Genomic DNA, 17854 nt, shown 5'->3' with positions numbered 1-17854 from the left:
TCTGCTGGTCGACCTGTTCTCCCCAGGACATACATGTTCTAAGAGCAGGGATACCTGAAAAGCTTCAGAACCAGATCCTGGCTAGTTGCAGTTGAGAGAGTGGCACAGTTGCACGTGGACTGTCGTGCAAATACTGACACCTTAATAACACTGGAAGCTGTTGCTGCTAACACGGACATGGAGCAAGTCCAGAGGAGGGCCATGAAGTTGGTAAGAGGACTGGAGCATCCCCACTGTGAACATAGGCTGAGAAAGTTGGAGCTGTTCATCCTGGAGAAGAGAAGGTTGTGTGGAGACCTCATAGCAGCCTTTCAGTATCTGAAGTGAGCCTACAGAAAAGATGGAGAGGGATTCTTTGTCAGGAACTGTAGTGATAGCACAAGGAGGAGTGGATACAAATGGAAAGAGGGGAAATTTAGGTTAACTGTTAGGAAAATATTCTTAACTGTGTGCGTAAAAGCCATGCTATGAAAAGCTGATGTCCATAAAGGAGGCAGAGGAGTCCTGCAATTTTATTCTAATAAAGGGGGAGAGTCACTGGGACAATTCCCCATGGGGTCACTCTTGAGGTTTTGGAGGATGCAGTCTCCTTTCATCCTAAAATCCCAACGGCAATGTTGCCCTCTTTGTTTCCCCACTGGCTGAGGTACTAGGAAGGTACAGCCTTCCCAAACCACGTACCACATATTGCCCTAAAAACATTCATTTTACCCTAAAGTTGGGAAGTTCAGACTGTCTAGGTTCTGCGGATCCACCAAAAGTTCAGACCATTTGGGCTCTGCAATAGGCTTTGCACAGATGCATTTCTCCTAATACTCTGAAGTTCAGGAATTCAAAATGTCTGGTCAAAACGCCTGGGTTCTGTAACAAACCCACACAGCTTGATGCTCCTAGAGACACATTTCAAAGACAGTAACACCCATTTCTCCTAAATCTCCTAAATCATCTTCTGATCGAATAATCTGTAAAGACATAAGCACCCATCTTTCCTATCAGCTGTGAGGGAGGTGAAATCCTGGAACAAGTTGCCCAGGGAGATTGTGGATGTCCCAACCCTGGAAGTGTTCAAGGCCAGGTTGGACGGGGCTCTGAGCAACCTCTAGTGGGAGGTGTCTGTCCACGGCAGGAGAGGTTGGGTCTCGATGATCCTTAAGGTCCATTCCAACCCCTTAATATTCTATGATTCCATGATTTAAATCTGCCTCCATGGACCAAGGTCCTAATTTCTTTATTCTTTCATGAGGCTCATGGGCAGGAGCATGGAGGGTGAGCCATTTATCGGCCTGAGGGCTCACAGGGAGCACTGCGGGGACAGGACGGCGATGGACGCAAAGGCAGAGGGACGGCTGCGGGGACAGGCAGGGATATGCACCGAACTAGTGACTTGGGAAAGAAAACCACCGATGCCATAAGGGAGTCAGGCTGCTCTGCCGATAGGCCCGCTCCGCAGGGCCGCCCCACGGGGCCGCGCTCCCCGCGCCGCGGCGGGCGGGGCCCTCACGGGCCGCCTCCGAGGGGGCGCGGCCGGCGGCCATCTTGTGCGGCCGTCGGGGGCTGCAGGATTTGTGCGGGTCCCTGCCGAGCGGCCGGCATGAGCGCGGAGGCGGCGGACAGAGAGGCAGCCACCTCCAGCCGGCCATGCACGCCGCCGCAAACGTCGTGGTTCGAGTTCGTGCTGGAGGAGGCGCTGCTGGAGCAGCACCTGCAGAAGCCCTCTCCCGGTGCGTGCCCTGCTGGCCGCCGCCTCTCCTCGGGCTCGGCCCCGCTCCCCGGCCCCTCCTGCGGCAGGCTCGTTCCGGGGTCAGAGGGGCGGCAGCGGGGGCTTGGGGCTCTGCTGCGGTGCTGGGGAGAGCGGGGCACAGGGAGCCGGGCACTGCCCGCGGCCGTGCGGCGGCATTTACCGCCGGCAGTAACGCGAGTTTTCTCATTTCACTTTATCTTTCCTATTTAATAACTTAATTTCACTGTCTTTCTTGTCTGGTAGATCGCTTTTCCTTTCGCGTGTGTGAATGTTGTGTGCGGAAGTGTTGTAGTTTGTTTATTCGGTGGGAAGCGCTGCTTGTGCATCATTGCAGCTGGTTTTCTGCCATTGGGGTCCTGTTAGTGGCAGGAGCTGAAGTCTTCCGAAAGGTTCAGTGCTGAGATTGCTCTCTGGACCTGGAATAAATAGAATTCTCGTCTGATATGTTATAAGAAAATGGCCGTATTTAAAATTACCTGGTCTTTTGACCGTCATAAGTGGTAGTCATCTTTTCCAGCACCTGAATTCTGCGAGGAGGTGGAGGAAACAGGAAAACCTGGGCCAGTGTTGCCTCTACAAAAAGTCAGTTTAAGCGTAATCTATCTTAGATCTATGCTTAGATTTTATACTGTAAGATTTTATACTTAATGAATTAAGTAATTTGATAATACTTGCTTTATGTTTCACAAAGTTCAGTGAGATTGTAATAGCTATGGTTTGGCCTCTTTTTTCAAAAGGGCTGAAAGGTATTGGCTGTCTTATTGGAAGGGAGAGATTGGGTGCTTTTTTGATGCTGTTTTTTAACCAATCAGAAAGTATTTTCTGAATGTATTCAGAAGTACCAGCAATTGCTTGTAAATATCCTTTAAGTGCAGAGGATAATTACAAGTAGATGTATAGTTTTTGTATCTTGTAATTTCTTTAGGCAGCATTTATTTTCAGTAGATGCAAGTATCAAAACATAATTAATACAAAATAGTGAAAAATAAATAAAAGTGTGAGAGTGTGGTTACCATGGTCAAGTGAATTTTAACATTTAGCAAAGATATGTGCTGTTTTGAGTCAGCACATGCAGGACACCATTTGGGATTAGAATCTACCAAGTAACAATGTCAGCACTATAAACACCAAGGATAAAAGAGCTGTGTTCATAGCTAGGGGAAAAAAATTAATTTCTGGGCTTATAAAGAATTTGAGGAGTGGCTGTGTTTTCTTGCAGACCCGCCACCTGTGCAGCTGATTGTTCAGTTCTTGGAACAAGCTTCAAAACCATCAGTGAATGAACAGAACCAAGTCCAGCCACCACCTGATAACAAAAGAAACCGCATTCTAAAACTTCTTGCTCTCAAAGTTGCTGCTCATCTGAAGTGGGATTTGGATGTGTTAGAGAAAAGGTATAGTCTTCATGCTAAGTTTACTAAATTGATGTGGCTTGAGATACTTATTTTAAAAAATGGAAGTCTCTCTTGCTCCCTTTTGGGTGTGATAATTGAAATTTAGTTTTATTTTAGCTGTAAGTTATAAAAGAGTTTTGATAAAGTCAGTGTGTCTGAACAAATCGACAGTGTCTAGAGAGGAAAACCAGCATGTCTTAGACATTAAGATATGTACATGTAAGCTTCATAAAGATGAATTTGAGGTTGTTTTCTTCAGTGACAAAACTACCATAAGTTTCCTCATTCTGACATGCTTGAAATTGGAAGTCTCGCTCCACTGTTGCTGATGTGAATAGCTCCATGTATCTGTGAAATGACTGTGGTTGAAGTAGACAGACCCCAGCTTTGCATCTTTCCTTTGGAAATTTCAGCTGAAAGATGGTCTGATGAGCTAGAACAGTCGAGAACTACTTCACTTTGGCAGTGCTTTCCAACCATGCATGGGTATGGTTGGAAAGAACCACAGTGGGTCATCTGATCCAGCCTCCCTGCTAGAGCAGGGTAATCCCAAAACACATGGCACAGGATTGTGTCTAGGTGACTCTTGTTTACACTTGGCTTCCTGTTTGCACTTAAGTAATGGCAGAAGTTCCTTATTCATTCACACAGGTCTCCTGCCCCCTTTATCTGTAATTTAATGTAAAATCTTACGGGGACAGTAATTGCCCTGGTTCTAACTCACATGGAATTGTAGAATCATTTAGGCTGGAAAGGAGCTTTAAGATCATTGAGGCCAGCTGTTAATTTGACACTGCCAAGCCTGCCACTAAGCCATGTCCCTAAGTGCCACATCTGCATATAATTTAAATACCTTCAGGGTATGATGGTGACTCAATCACTTCCCTGGACAGCCTGTTCCAATGGCTGACCACCCATTTGGTGAAAAACTTTCCATAAAATTTAATCAATTCCATAAAATTCAATCTAAACCTTCCCTGGCACAACTTGAGACCATTTCCTTTCATCCTGTCACTTGTCTGGGAGAAGAGACTGACCACCCACTTGCTACAGTCTCCTCTTAGGGAGTTGTACAGAGTGATAAGGTCCCCTCTGAGCCTTGTCTTCTGGCTAAACACCCCCAGTTGCCTCAGTCACTGCTTGTAAAATGCTTCTGATAGAACACAAGACCTAAAATTTGTGAAACAGAAATCCTGGCTTTAGCTGCTAAAAGTGTAGTTTCACTGGTTGTTTTCAATACTTGTTGCAAAGCATACAAAATTTTCACAAGATCAAAGGTACTTTGCCTGTAGCTGATCTAATTTCAAAAAAGGTCTAAATTAGTAATAATATTTTAGTTGTGTTAAATTATACCACAAAAGCTTGAAGCAGTGCAGTCCAGCCTGCATGTCTTCTCATTTTATTAAGGAGAGTCCTGTCCCAGCCAATGTATCTTGTACTTACCACTATTCAAAAAGTTCCTAGTCTTAACTTCACTTTCTGTGAGTGAAATTTCATTTGTGATGGAAATGGGGTTGCTTACCTTCAGGGAGTATGATCTGGGGCTGCTTTGAAAGAACTTCTTACTAGCTGGGTCATGCTGTTACAGGTGACTGGATTATTCTGGTAAGATGCCTGTGTGGGTAATGCAGTGGTGCAGAGTAGCAGTTCAGCTGTCTGGGTGGCTGAACTACTGCTTGGGCCCATTCTCTTGAGCTTAATTATTAGCAGTTACCAGCTAATACTGGTAACTGCTTTACTTACCTGATCTCAAATGCTGAATAAACATCCCTGTGATGCTAAAATCTGAGTAGTACTTAATGGTATTCAGCAGTCAGTACTGAATAGTAGTGTACATTGTTTAACATTTCATAAATAGATTTACTCTATGAAATATCTGATTCTGTCTTTTATTTTTTAATAGCTTGTCTGTTCCTGTATTGAACATGCTATTGAATGAACTTCTGTGTATCAGCAAAGTTCCCCCAGGAACTAAGCATGTGGATGTAGATCTGTCCAGCTTACCCCCAACCACTGCAATGGCAATACTACTCTACAACAGATGGTAAACTACTACATGGCAATAATATAAAATCATTATGGAACAGAGCAGTGCTTTCTTCTGTCTGTATTATTGTATGTAGATGGAGAAAGAACTCTAAAGTACTAATAAGTGTTGTGATCTGTTGCTAGGTTATAGTGAAAGAGCAGAGTCTGAAAAGCTATTCTAGAGCTGGTTTTCTTCTCTAAAAAATAGTCAAGATAATGATTTGAACTCTCTCCTTATAAATATAAAAATCTTCATCTTTCAGCTTTTTATGGACATACAAGCATTTCTTAGCTGCTAGATGTGCTCTTGAATAAGGGATGTGTTCTAATGGTATAATGTTTCTGAAATGGTAAACTGCTATTATCAAGAGGCCTGTAATCTGCTTATTACATTTCTGAGGCTAATACCATTATTTGCTTAATTTTTTCCCCTGTGTAGGGCCATAAGGACCATCGTTCAAAGTAGTTTTCCTGTAAAGCAAGTGAAACCTGGTCCACCTCAGTTAAATGTGTAAGTTACAGATATCATTAATTTGGATGTCATAGGTATTTTATAATCAGAAATGTAATTTCTAAGTGGATTAAATAATGTTTCTAAAATGTTGAGTTGTTACATGTGTAACTTGGATTTATTTCAAGTATATTCTCACTTTCCTGTGAGACATGCTTGGTACATATACTTGTCTGTTGTTCCACTCTGTCAATGTTATAATCTCTGTGACTTTGTCATGGCATGAAAAATCAAGAGAGGAAGAGAGGTGACAGTTTCCCTTGACAGAATGCTTATGCTCTAGTTTAGATGGGGTACATTTCTTCCATTCTTTTGCATCCCTGACTTTCAGTAGCTTGCTTAATATTGTTGTTTCATTACACCATTTGGAAGCATTGTGTGTGATAACCTTAGAAATAATGAAGTATTTGCTTCATTAGGCAATAATTTGTAATTTAAAATCAATTTTGCATTTTGCCTTCTAGAAGCTGTGAGGCTTTAGTAACAACTTGTCCTTGACTTTTATGTTACAGTTATCTCCAAAATTTGGAAGTATCTAAATGGTGCTTTTCATGTGTTTTGTGTTAATTTTACACTTAAGCATTAGACCATACTTGTTTGACAGAGTCTGTTAAATATGTTGATTAAACATGCTCTTCTTCCTCCTCCTTATTTTACTATAGATGTTATATTTTCCTATATGTATCAGAGTCTGATCCTGAATTAAAAAAAAATCTGTGTGGGAAAATAATTGAAAAATACTTTTAATTTTTACATAAACATGTGAACATGCTTCTGCTCCTGACATGTTTGAGAAGATTTAAATGTTGAAGCTTCCTGAGACTTGAGGCTGTGGAAGCTTTCTTCATTATTGTTTTGCTATTGAATTGGTATTAGCAATTTGATCTTAAAAAAGGCAATGATAACTTTGCGACTTTTTGTTTTATTGAACCACGTTCTCACACAAAACTATGTGTTTATTATGAAGTTCTGTATTTCAGATAGAGATAGATAAGAGCAGTCAGTGGTCCTGCATTATGATGTTCAAAATGTAGTTAAGAAAACCAAGCATGAATGAATTATTGTGGTCTAGAACATGAAGTACTGTGCAGATCTGCCTTATAACTGAATGCTTGACCTCTTGTATCTGACTTGCAGTATGAATCATATTCAGCAAGAAAAGGAACTAACTGAAAATATTTTGAAAGTGGTGAGACTCTTTTCCCTCATATTTTTACTCAAATTTGCATGTAAATATGAATTTCTTTATTGTACAAGAAATACAAAAGCCAATTCTACATTGTGTAGAATTTTTGAAGGACTTTTTAAAAAACTGTTCTTTTACTGAGCTGTTTAAAATGTAGCATTAACTGAAACCCAGAGTTGAACTCGAGACCAAGAGGTTAATTCTTTTAATGCATTTGAACTATTACAGTTGAAGGAGCAGGCTGCTGATTCCATCCTGGTCCTGGAAGGAGCACTTAAATTAAACAAAGATCTTTATGTCCATACTATAAGAACTCTGGATTTATTGGCCATGGAACCTGGGATGGTGAATGGAGAAACAGAGAGTTCTACAGCTGGACTGAAAATCAGTGCAGAGGAGATACAGTGCCAGGTAGCTCACATTTTGTACTAAAGCTTTCAGTTTATATCTGTTTCTTTAGAAAAAGTGTTATGTAATAATTTTGAGGTAAATCACAGTTTTTTTCTATTAATGTTCCTTGTGTTATTTTGGGTTTGGGTTTTTTGTCTGTTGATTTCTTTTGTAATACAATGAAAAAATGCTAGTTTCATTTTTACATTAATAGAACTTTTTTTAATCATTGTAACTGTTGTTACTTCTCACTAACTTCTCACTTTTGGCCTCTCAGTCCCCTGAAATAACCCATTATATGACAAGGATAGCTTATTGCATTTTTTTCAATGATTATGGGGAAATCATTCTTTGATTTTGTAATGCTTGTGCAGATGAGATTGCAGTTAAAGAGGAGGCAATTGAAGTATGTGGGGTCAGGTGTGCAGTGTATGTTGGTAAATTAGATAAAAGTAGGAGTAGTTTAAAGTACATGCAGCATTTGAGCTGAAATACTTCATCTTGACTTGGAACATGATGTCCAAGGCTGTGTGCTTGATATGAGTGCTGTTTGCAGGTTTGCTATGATTTGGGTGCAATCTATTTCCAACAAGGATCTACAAATGCAGCTGTTCATGAAAAGGCTAAGGAAAAGTTTTTCAAAACAAAGGAGTTGATTGCAAAGGTAAGAAGTGTTCTTTTAGCATGTGAATTCAACTCTTTTCTAAAAAAATGCCTTGTCTAAATTATTGCTTCCTTCTTTAGCAGTTTAATAACTCTTAATGGTACACAGAGTTTTTAAAGAAACTTCCTGAAGTTTTGAGAGTAATTTTTTTCACGTTGTGCCTGGTTTGAAATTATATTAATTGGTTGCAGTATATTGCTGCTTTGTTCTACCTTTTGTAATGAATAGCCTTTTACACAAATTGTATTGATGCAAAAAACGTAGAAATGACAGCTCCAGTGCTCATAGTAACTTGAGTGAACAGTACATCCTGTGTCCATGGTGATGACATGCTTTTGAGGAAGGTAACCATACAGCACTTCTTTGGTTTTTTTTTTTAACCTAACTTTCCCTTGAAAATCAGATTCTCAATGTTCTAACCTTTTTAAAAAGTGCATCTTATTTTTTAAGAATGGTTTACTTACTTTTTTATTTTGTTTCATATTCATATTTTCAAAACTTCAGAATTCCAGTTTTTATTTAAATGAAGTGTGTGCATGTACATTCTTTGGTTCTTTTGCTGTTGGAAATTGTGAGTCTCTGTTTTGAGTTAAGCATATATTTCATAATGCTTTGGCTACTAAGATCTGCTGTAACTCTTACTTTTCAGAATGGCTCATCATCACTTCATTTTACCATAGATGAAGCACGGTTAGCTGGGTATTGTCAAGCTTGTGAAGTTCTCACCTCATCTTCTGATGATGCATCTCAACAGGCAACTCCTTACAGTAAAATCCACAGCTGTATGAAATCTGGGAAATACCAGGTAGAATGCCTAAACAAACCCATGTATATTTGAGGAGGGGGTTTATCCTTCTTTGTGGAGGATTCAGTTTGAACTGGTATGGATTTTAAGAAATGTTAAATGGCAATTTAACAATTTACATACTGTTTTAAGTTCTGTGTGTTTGGGAATATAACATAATCTGGTACGTATTGGATTAAAATATCTTGGATTCCATACAATGGTAAAGAATTCCTGCCAGCTGACATAAGAGCTTTTCAGATAATTCTTTGGGTATTGAGAATTATTCTTTCAGCTAATTCTTGGGTTCTAATTCCTTGGGTTTCAGAGACTGTTGCTACTTAGATGTGCAAGTTTGTTTGGGGTTTTTTTTGTTTTTTTCTTTGATTTTTTTCTGATAGTAAAGAACTTCTTTTGTTACTTGATTCCTTTTTGATCAATTAATTTTAGTATTAAATATGGATGTGAGATGCTTCTCTTAGTTTCCTCATTTTTACCGGATATAATATAATATAATATAATATAATATAATATAATATAATATAATATAATATAATATAATATAATATAATATAATATAATATAATATAATAATAATATAATATATAATAAAATATAAAATATAATTTTCTGTCTGGTTCTGTTGCATTATGCATTGAGTATTCCAACTTTTTTTGTTACAGGACTTAGTGAAGATATTCCTTGAAGATAACCTAACCCTCAGTTTACCTGAACAGTTCAGACAATCAGTGCTGAGAGAACTCTTCCAAAAAGCTCAGCAAGGGTGAGACATCAGATTTAAATCATATTATAATCAGTGTTCAGTGAGGATGAAGAGTAATTTTCATTGGTTATATTTTTTGTGGAAAGTATGTAAAATCTTTCCACAACAAACTGCTTATATCCATGAAACTTCAGTCTTCGTTTCTGTTAGCAGTAGTCTAAACTACATTTTACATCACACCACAGCTCCTTGGTTGTGTCTCCCTGTGGCCATAGATGGAAAAAATGTAATGCACGTTAACAGTTGATTTTATCACTTGACTGATTCTTTAAAAAAATTTTTTCCACCTGTTGTGACACCGCTGTCTGAGTGTCAGAGCTGTCCTGTGACCTTCAGTTTTGTGTTCTTGCAGGAACGAGGCTCTGGATGAAGTGTGTTTCAAAGTCTGCGTGTGCAATACAGTCTGCGATGTGTTACAAGGGCGAATCATTGATATTCAGTTTTGTCAACTGTTCCTGAAACCCAGCAAAGAGAAAATAGACTTCCTTCTTGAGGTAAAACATTAACCTAAAATTGGAAGTGAAAATGATATTTAGTGAGAGATTTCTTTCCCCACATAACTGTTATTATTGCAAGGGAGGCTCTGCTTTCTGAAGCAGAGAAAGGTCACTTCTCAAACATTATTCAACTTATTTGCAGTTAGGGCAGCTCCACTCAGTGATCAGTTCTGCATCTGCTATTCACAGCTCTGTTTCCATCTGTCAGGAAGGGTCCAGTGGGGAGCTGTTGCTTCAGGTTATATTTGAAATTGCTGCTATTCCTGATATTGTTAAATTATGTAGCGATATTGCTGAATATTTGTTCTAGTGGAACAAAGAATCAAATTCTCCAAGACTGAGAGAATGAGTAGAAAAAGTACCTTGGAAGAGGACCACTTTTCCCTTATTAGCTTTGTTGTAGAAGTTAGCATGGGATGCAGTGATCCTGAGTTACTGTTACGTGTGAGACCTGCACTGTTACCCTTAGTGAAGTTTTTTAGGAAACTGAATGTTGCTTAAGCTAAACTTAATAGTTCTATTGCTTTGCTGTTATTTTAATGTATTTTATTAATTTGAGCCTAGTTCTTTTGCTTATCTCTTCAGTCATGTGCCAAAAACTAATTGACAGTGCTTTGTACTGCAGAGCAAGTAAAAGCTTACATCAACTGCTCATATTGGAACTGGAATGTACTTCTAAAAAAATTATTGCAAGCTGATAAATTCAACTGACTAGTTATTTTTCAACTTCTGGTTTAAAAACAAACCCCAGGTCCTAGTGAATCTTATAATTTTGCACTTAGAAATACTTCATTTTTAAACTCATGTGCTAAATGATCTTGTGTGGCACTCAGTGTCAGTGCTTCTGTATACCAGAGAAGTAGGAAAAGGGAATGTGGATTATGTCTGACAGAAGATGACAGTTGTCTGAAACATCCTGTCTTGTGTACAGGTTGAAGGAAACTGATCCATGTGTGATGGCAGTAGCTTTTATCAGGTTTACTTCAGAGGCAGTGTTATTTCACACAGTTGTACTGAGATTTGTGTATCAAGCTTTGTCAGTCAAATCTTACCTTACTTTCTTTGGCTTACAAGAAACCCTTTAGAGCTGGTCTCTTCTCTACAATTAGAGTAACTGAGTCATGACAGGGTTACACAGACCACAATAGAAATACTGGTTTGATTCTAAATTAATTAGGGTAACCACCCAGCAATGCTGCACTTGGTTCCCACCTAACAGCACTTAAGCAGATTCAAAAAGTGCTCTACAAAGTAAAAACAACAGACAGGCCAAAAGAGTTGGAATTGTTCTGGGTGGAGAAGCAAAGGCTCCAAGGGCATCCTTGAGAACTTTCAGGCTCCTAAAGGGGACTAGAAGAAAGCTGTTTTGCATTTTGTTGTTGGACAGGACAAGGGTAATAGGTTCCTACTCAAAATGACAGATGAAATATTAGGAAGAAACCCTTTACAGTGAGGGTGGTGGGGCACTTGAACAGGTTGCCCAGAGAAGCTGTGGATGCCCCAACCCTGGAAGTGTTCAAGGCCAGGCTGGGCAGAGCTTTGAGCAACCTGGTCTAGTGAAAGGTGTCCCTGCCCACGGCAGGGCTTTTAGAACTGGATGATCTTTAAGGTCTCTTCCAACCAAAATTATTCCATAACTTGTTGCTTCACCTGAGATAGAGGTTTACTGGCTGTTACTACTTGTGAGACAGAAAGCTGGTCAGTAACACTGGCTATAACTAAATATTATAAATGTGCAAGGCAGCTGCTTAGTTATTTTCTGCTTTCTTTTCCAGGTTTGTTCAGGGTCAATAAACTTGGAAAGTGCTTCTGAAGAATTGAAGAGAAGAATGGCAGCGTTTCTCAAGTATGTACCCATATTAAGATAACATGAATTTGCACTTTGTAAGCAATGTAATACAACACAATAAAAATTTCAAGAACGTATAACTGGGAAAAATAAGCACTTTTTTCCTGCTTATGTACTAACATTTTTATTTGCTTAGAAACTTGTGTTTGGGCATGGAAGATCTTCAGTTTGTCTTCATGATTTCATCTCATGAGCTTTTCATAAAACTGCTGAAAGACGATGAACGGAAGCTGCTCATTGACCAAATGCGGAAGAGATCTCCTCGAATCAATCTGTGCACAAAACCTGTCACTTCTTTTTATGATATCCCAGGTAACTTTCACAGCATTTTCATTAACTGCAGCTAGTGTCCTATTTCCATGATGAGAACCTTGAGGTTACAAAGTGCAGGTCTGTTCTCAAAAAAGTTTATAATGTTTTTAGAGAGAGTACTTCCTGTTATTGGTTGGTGCATGTCCTGCTTGTTCAAGAGGTTGGCTGCTACTTGCTTGTTTCTCAAGTGAGTGTAATACATAAGCTCAAATGAATGTGTCCTTGGTGACAGAGTGAGAAAGCGTGGCATTAATTTGAACAAAATGTGGCTATGGCAGCTGTTCCCAGAAAGGGAACCCTGCCTCTGGACATTAATGATGGTGTGACTGTGCGGTAAGCTGGAACAGGAGTGCCATCTGAATGAAATTTTTAACCTACCAAGTAAACCAGTTAAATTCCCCAATACAGCTGGCTGGCTGTGCAGCTGCACAAATCAAAGCTAACCAGAGGTGCCAGATGGTGGCTGGAGCTGGAAAGGCCTTACCTTCTCTGATCTTGAATCTTTGCACTGCTATAGCAAGAGTGGTCAGAGCTGCTGGAGTGAGGAAGGGGATTGCAAGCAGCCCTTTAGGTCAGGGTGAAGGTAGCACAAGGTGATTGTCAGAGGACACAAAAGGATGTCTGGACCTATGGAAGCATGATATATCTGCTGTTCTTACTATGTTCTGATTGAAGTGTTATATACTAAAAATTGGAAGTATCTGCATTGAGAAGAAATGTGCTGAAGACCTGGTTGTTTTTCTTCCAGCTTCAGCAAGCGTCAATATTGGCCAGCTTGAGCATCAGCTCATACTGTCAGTGGATCCTTGGAGGATTCGCCAGATCTTGATTGAGTTGCATGGTATGACCTCAGAACGCCAATTCTGGACAATTTCTAATAAGGTAACTTAGCTCATGTGCTCACAAGAGACTGTAATTCAAGGACTGGTTAGGTATCATACTGCAGTGAACAAGAAACATTTTCTCATAGATCCTCAGGGTGATTTATCTTTTCCCTCTCTGCGTAGTGGTGGTTTAATAAGAATGATGATACATATCTTAGCACACATTCTATGTGAAGAGTGTTACAAAAAACCTATAACCTTTGTTTTAAGGAATCACTGGCTGTATCACAAGCTTTTCTTATGAGAAAAGATGTTTTTTTTAGCTTGTGCTTTTAGTGTTCTGACTAGATAGCAATGTTGTTTTAGCTTAAATTTCTGTCATTAGAAGGTGGGAGCAGGAGAGAGGAGGACTTTATTTAAGTAAAGATTTCTTGTCTCTTTTTTTAGCTCCTCCCTTTAATTACTGCATATTCAGAGTGTGAACAAAGGGTTATCGGGCGTTTTTGTCGTATTTCTAAATGAACCATACATTACTTGTGATGAGATGTAAAGACAGGAGTTGGCAGTAATTTTCAGTATTTGGGGTTTATGTTGTTTTAAACAGTGATGTGAATTCTAAAACTTGTTTCTGTGCAAATATCCTATGCATTTCTCTCCCAGTGGGAAGTACCAAATGTTTACGGCAGTGTTATTTTAGGAATCAAAGACAGTCTGACTAGGGATTTGGTCTACATCCTGATGGCCAAGGGATTGCACTGCTGTGCCATTAAGGTGAGCAAGCCATTTGAGCTTACTGGTTGGTTTGGACAATTGAATCTTAATGAAATGGAAAATTTGAAAGCCCTTTTTTAGAAAAAGAACTGAAAAATTGGGTGGTGAGGGAGATATTGTGACAAGCTCCATGTGTTGTGTAATGGATAAGGATTTCTGTCTCTCAGAGTTTCATCAGCAGAGCAAAGATAATGGCTTTCCAATGAGTTGGGCCTGGAGATAATTTCATTCATATAAAGTTTTGATTATGTTGTTCTAGATCATGTGGCATCTACATCCAGTGGTGATTTGATTTACTGATATGAAGTGCAATTCTTTTGAACAAGTGTATTACATAAGAATTTTTTTGGAAATGCTGTTCTATTTTCCTTGTAATTGACAAATTTGCTAAACTGTAACTAAAACAAAATTGTACCAAGCATACCAGTAGTTGGTTCTAGCATGTTTTTGCTTAAACTCCTTGTTTTGTTTTCAGAAGTTCTGGAACTCTTAAGCTTAATAGCAAGTCCAGAGGACTCATAAGTAGACACTGTGAGATGCTTGAGCAATGCTGATGCTAATGGATGCTGAGGCTGGTTCAGCCAAGATAGAGCTGATTGCACTTTAGCTTGTAGTATTTTCCCTTATGAATTTATTAGGAATCATTAACGCATATAATTTTTATTGCAGGATTTTGTCCATGCAAAACAGCTTTTTGCTGCTTGCTTGGAGCTTGTGACAGAGTTCTCTCCAAAGCTCCGTCAGGTCATGCTCAATGAAATGCTGCTGTTGGACATTTACACTCACGAAGCTGGAGCTGGTGCTTCTGGAGAGCGTCCTCCTTCTGATCTTATAAGCAGAGTCCGAGGCTATTTGGAAATGAGAGTGCCTGGTAAGTACATTACTGTCTTTCTGAGGATGCAGTAGAGCACAAACCTTGAGAGAAGGGGGAAAAGTCCACAGCAAAATAAACCAACTTTGTATTGCAGATTAACTGCTGTGTGTAAATGGAAAAACAGCAACTTTGATGCTGGTTTTAGTAAGTCTTCAGAAGTTTTATTAGTTTTTAGGATTTGGAAATGAGCATGATGCCTGCCTGTTGCTAAACATTGACAGTTTCTATTCAGTGCCACTTAAAGGACTTGAACAGGATTAAGATGTCTGTACTTCTGCCAGAGGGTTTTGCCAGTTGTTAAAGATTCCTCCTGCTTTCACAATAATAGGGTAGCATTGTACTGTTGTGATTAGGTGAAACCCTTGTTGCTTCTAATTTCCAGAGGTGAGGTCTCCCATTGGGCTAAGCATCATACCTTTCTGTGATAGCAGTGGAGCAAAAACAGCTGATTAGAGGGAATGGGATATGCTTATTTTCATACAACACCATTTACAACACTGTTTTCTCAAAAATAAAAAGCTAAACAAAGAATCCCTTTCCTTTTAGATATTCCTCTTCGACAAGTTATAGCTGAAGAATGTGTTGCCTTCCTGTTAAACTGGTGTGAGAACGAGTATTTGACCATGCAAGTTCCATTACCTCTGGTTCAGACTAATCCTTATGTGAAGGTAACAAGTGCTCACTCTCAAGGCTTTCTCAGACTGTAGTTGACTTTTTGTTTGTTGAAGTATTTTGTACTTTTCAAAGCAAGTACCCTTCTGCTTAAGAGTGTGGGGCTTTGTGGCTCTATGAATTAAGTATGGGGTAGAACATAGGGCTAAGCAACAGGCATGTTTAGCACTTGACAAAAAACATGGAAGCTGTGCTGCAGCAGCACATGAAATCTTGGCCCTTGTTGGCTGCCAGCTGAGGTTGGTTCCATCAGGGATATGTGGTTATGATCCATGATTGAAACGCTGTAACACTTTCTAAAGGACTCTCCTCTCTGCTAGAATTCACCTAGGTTGATGTAGGAGGTATGAGAAGTGTGCAGATCTGTTTTCAAGTCTGGCTTCTTTTCTGTTACTGAGATACTTGTGTTCCAAATGCACTGTAAGAGTTCTGTTTTTTTACCCAACGCTGGTGTTGAATTTTTGGAGACATTCAAGCCCTGCCTTCTTTGAAACTTTGTTTTCAAAATTGTTTTGCACCAGTGTTTCTACTTCACAGTTAGGGCATGGAGCAGAAAGTAGGTTGTATCACAGGACAGGTTCCTTTTTACCCTGTTCTGCTTACCTATGATACTTCCTAATTTCTGTTCTGAGGTTCAGCTTTTTTGTATAACATTGTGCCAGTTTCAGTTAAGATTAATTACTATATGGAAGTTAAATGAGTTCTGAAGAGCCAGTCTTTATTAAACCATATTTTGTGGGGGTTAGGTTTTATGTAATACATGTTTGTTCTCTGGAGCTTTTAATAATGAAATACACACCAGGGAAGCTAATAAATGGCAAAATGCTCTGTTTAATTCCTGTTTTCCAGTTTCTTCATCAGTATTCTCTGCTGCAAAATTTAGTCACGTTCCTTTGTAGTTCATAATTTAAAATCACTTGCTTAGCCATTTGAAAGGCCAGTAATTCCTTTGCTGTAGATGATATGCAGAGGAGCCTTAGCTGCTGTGTTTTTCCTGTTGCATTGCGTAGCTGGGCCAGTTGCTGGCTGCCACGTGCAAGGAACTGCCAGGTCCCAAAGAAAGCAGACGTACAGCTAAAGATCTCTGGGAAGTCGTTGTACAAATCTGCAGTGTATCCAACCAGCACAAACGTGGCAATGATGGAAGAGTGAGTTTGATAAAACACAGGGAGTCTACATTGGGTATTATGTACAGGTATGGTTCTAAAATTATTTTTGAAGATGGCTTGAATGGTTTGTTTGATCCCATGTTCACGTCAGAAATGTCTGGATTCCACTATCAGAGTGATGGCAGCAGCTAAAGATCTGAGTAAAATTCCTGTCCACTGTGGGAGTTGGGTTTTAGTAGGGATGTGCTGGCTTTCCTTTTCAGAGGCAGAAGAGGAGTGTGTGGGAGGCAGCTCTCCCTGCAGAAACTGAAGCATATATGGCTGTGCTCCCTTTATAACCAGTAAAGTCAATGCATCTAGAGGGCAGTAGAGCTGATGGCTGGAGGTGTCTACTTTGCAGCAAATAGAATTATTGTGTGTCAGCTTTGTACTTTCATAGCTGTATCAAGCACATAGCTCACAGCATGGGTATCTATACTTAGATTTGTATCTGGGTCTAAAGCTAAATGTTACTGAGTCTTGAAATGAAATTCTAATTCAGCTAAACTCTGCAGAGTAAGAAAATCAAATCACTTTGGTCAAGAGTCTTCTCTGTCAGACACCTTAGCAGCCTTAGCCTCAAATGACTGATTCAGGGCTCTCTGTTTTGTCCAGTGCTGGCACCTGATTTGTCCAGCTCTTGGCCTGTTCTGAAGTCTGAGCCTAAGTATAAGTTGTCTAATACAGTATAGTTTGGTTTGTGTGACTGTATTGAACAGCTTTCCACGTTAAAGCCTTGGGAGAGGTGCCTCTGTCAAACCTCTGTGTCTTTGCCTTCCTTGAGCTAATCAGGTTAAGGTGTGCCAAAGGCCAGCTGCGTTTGCACACGCTGCTCTGGGGCAGGTGTAGGGGGTACCAACGTGCTGCAGCTTCCAGTTGTGTACTCTGGCAAGGAAAAGGAGCACAGCTGTACTCCAGGTTACTGAACCTTTCCTCATCCCTCTGATTCAAACAAAAAGGGCAAGTAAAGGGCAGTGACCCTGTTGTTATGAAAAGAAGTAGTGAAAACTTTTCTGGATTGTCCTATGGTGACAATTTCTGATGTTCATTACGAGGAAACTGAAGTCCGTTATAAGTGATCACTGTGTACCCTCTTCTGTAAGTGTGTAGGTCATTGCTGCAAACCTAGCTTAGGGAATTGCAGTACAGTTCAATTGATTTCCCCTTTAGAATCAGTGGTTGACTTCTGTGATTTTCATGCCTTTTATAGTTTGATAGAAGAACATACTTAACCTATTTTTGGTGTAAAATTTGCTAGTAACTGTATTAAAAGTGAATGGGCTGGTCATTTTCATTTACATGCCCTATATTTGTAAACTTAGAGTGGAAGGGGTGTTTTAGCAGGTGAAGAATTTGCTCTGCTGACTTGTGTTTCAAGTGTGCATATATTTTTTATTGTGGATGATTACTTACATGGGTATTTGT

At 39.6% G+C, this 17854-nt stretch overlaps 1 protein-coding gene across 1 annotated transcript in view; it reads left to right on the top strand.

Moving 5' to 3' along the window:
* The first annotated feature begins 1506 nt into the window (after positions 1-1506).
* The window catches only part of INTS8 (integrator complex subunit 8), a 21280-nt gene continuing 4932 nt past the window's right edge, over positions 1507-17854 (top strand). The window contains exons 1-17 of the mRNA XM_005479498.4: positions 1507-1721; positions 2961-3135; positions 5039-5179; positions 5603-5674; positions 6812-6863; positions 7089-7271; positions 7807-7914; positions 8564-8719; positions 9382-9482; positions 9835-9976; positions 11755-11825; positions 11965-12140; positions 12889-13022; positions 13625-13735; positions 14405-14606; positions 15156-15277; positions 16292-16476. Coding sequence (XP_005479555.1) covers positions 1592-1721; positions 2961-3135; positions 5039-5179; positions 5603-5674; positions 6812-6863; positions 7089-7271; positions 7807-7914; positions 8564-8719; positions 9382-9482; positions 9835-9976; positions 11755-11825; positions 11965-12140; positions 12889-13022; positions 13625-13735; positions 14405-14606; positions 15156-15277; positions 16292-16476 — 2261 coding nt within the window. The 5' untranslated portion in view covers positions 1507-1591. The remainder of the gene's footprint in view (positions 1722-2960; positions 3136-5038; positions 5180-5602; positions 5675-6811; positions 6864-7088; positions 7272-7806; positions 7915-8563; positions 8720-9381; positions 9483-9834; positions 9977-11754; positions 11826-11964; positions 12141-12888; positions 13023-13624; positions 13736-14404; positions 14607-15155; positions 15278-16291; positions 16477-17854) is intronic.

This window comes from Zonotrichia albicollis, chromosome 1, assembly GCF_047830755.1.
Source record: "Zonotrichia albicollis isolate bZonAlb1 chromosome 1, bZonAlb1.hap1, whole genome shotgun sequence".
NCBI lineage: Eukaryota > Metazoa > Chordata > Aves > Passeriformes > Passerellidae > Zonotrichia > Zonotrichia albicollis.
This window is presented reverse-complemented; position numbering and strand designations above follow the sequence as displayed.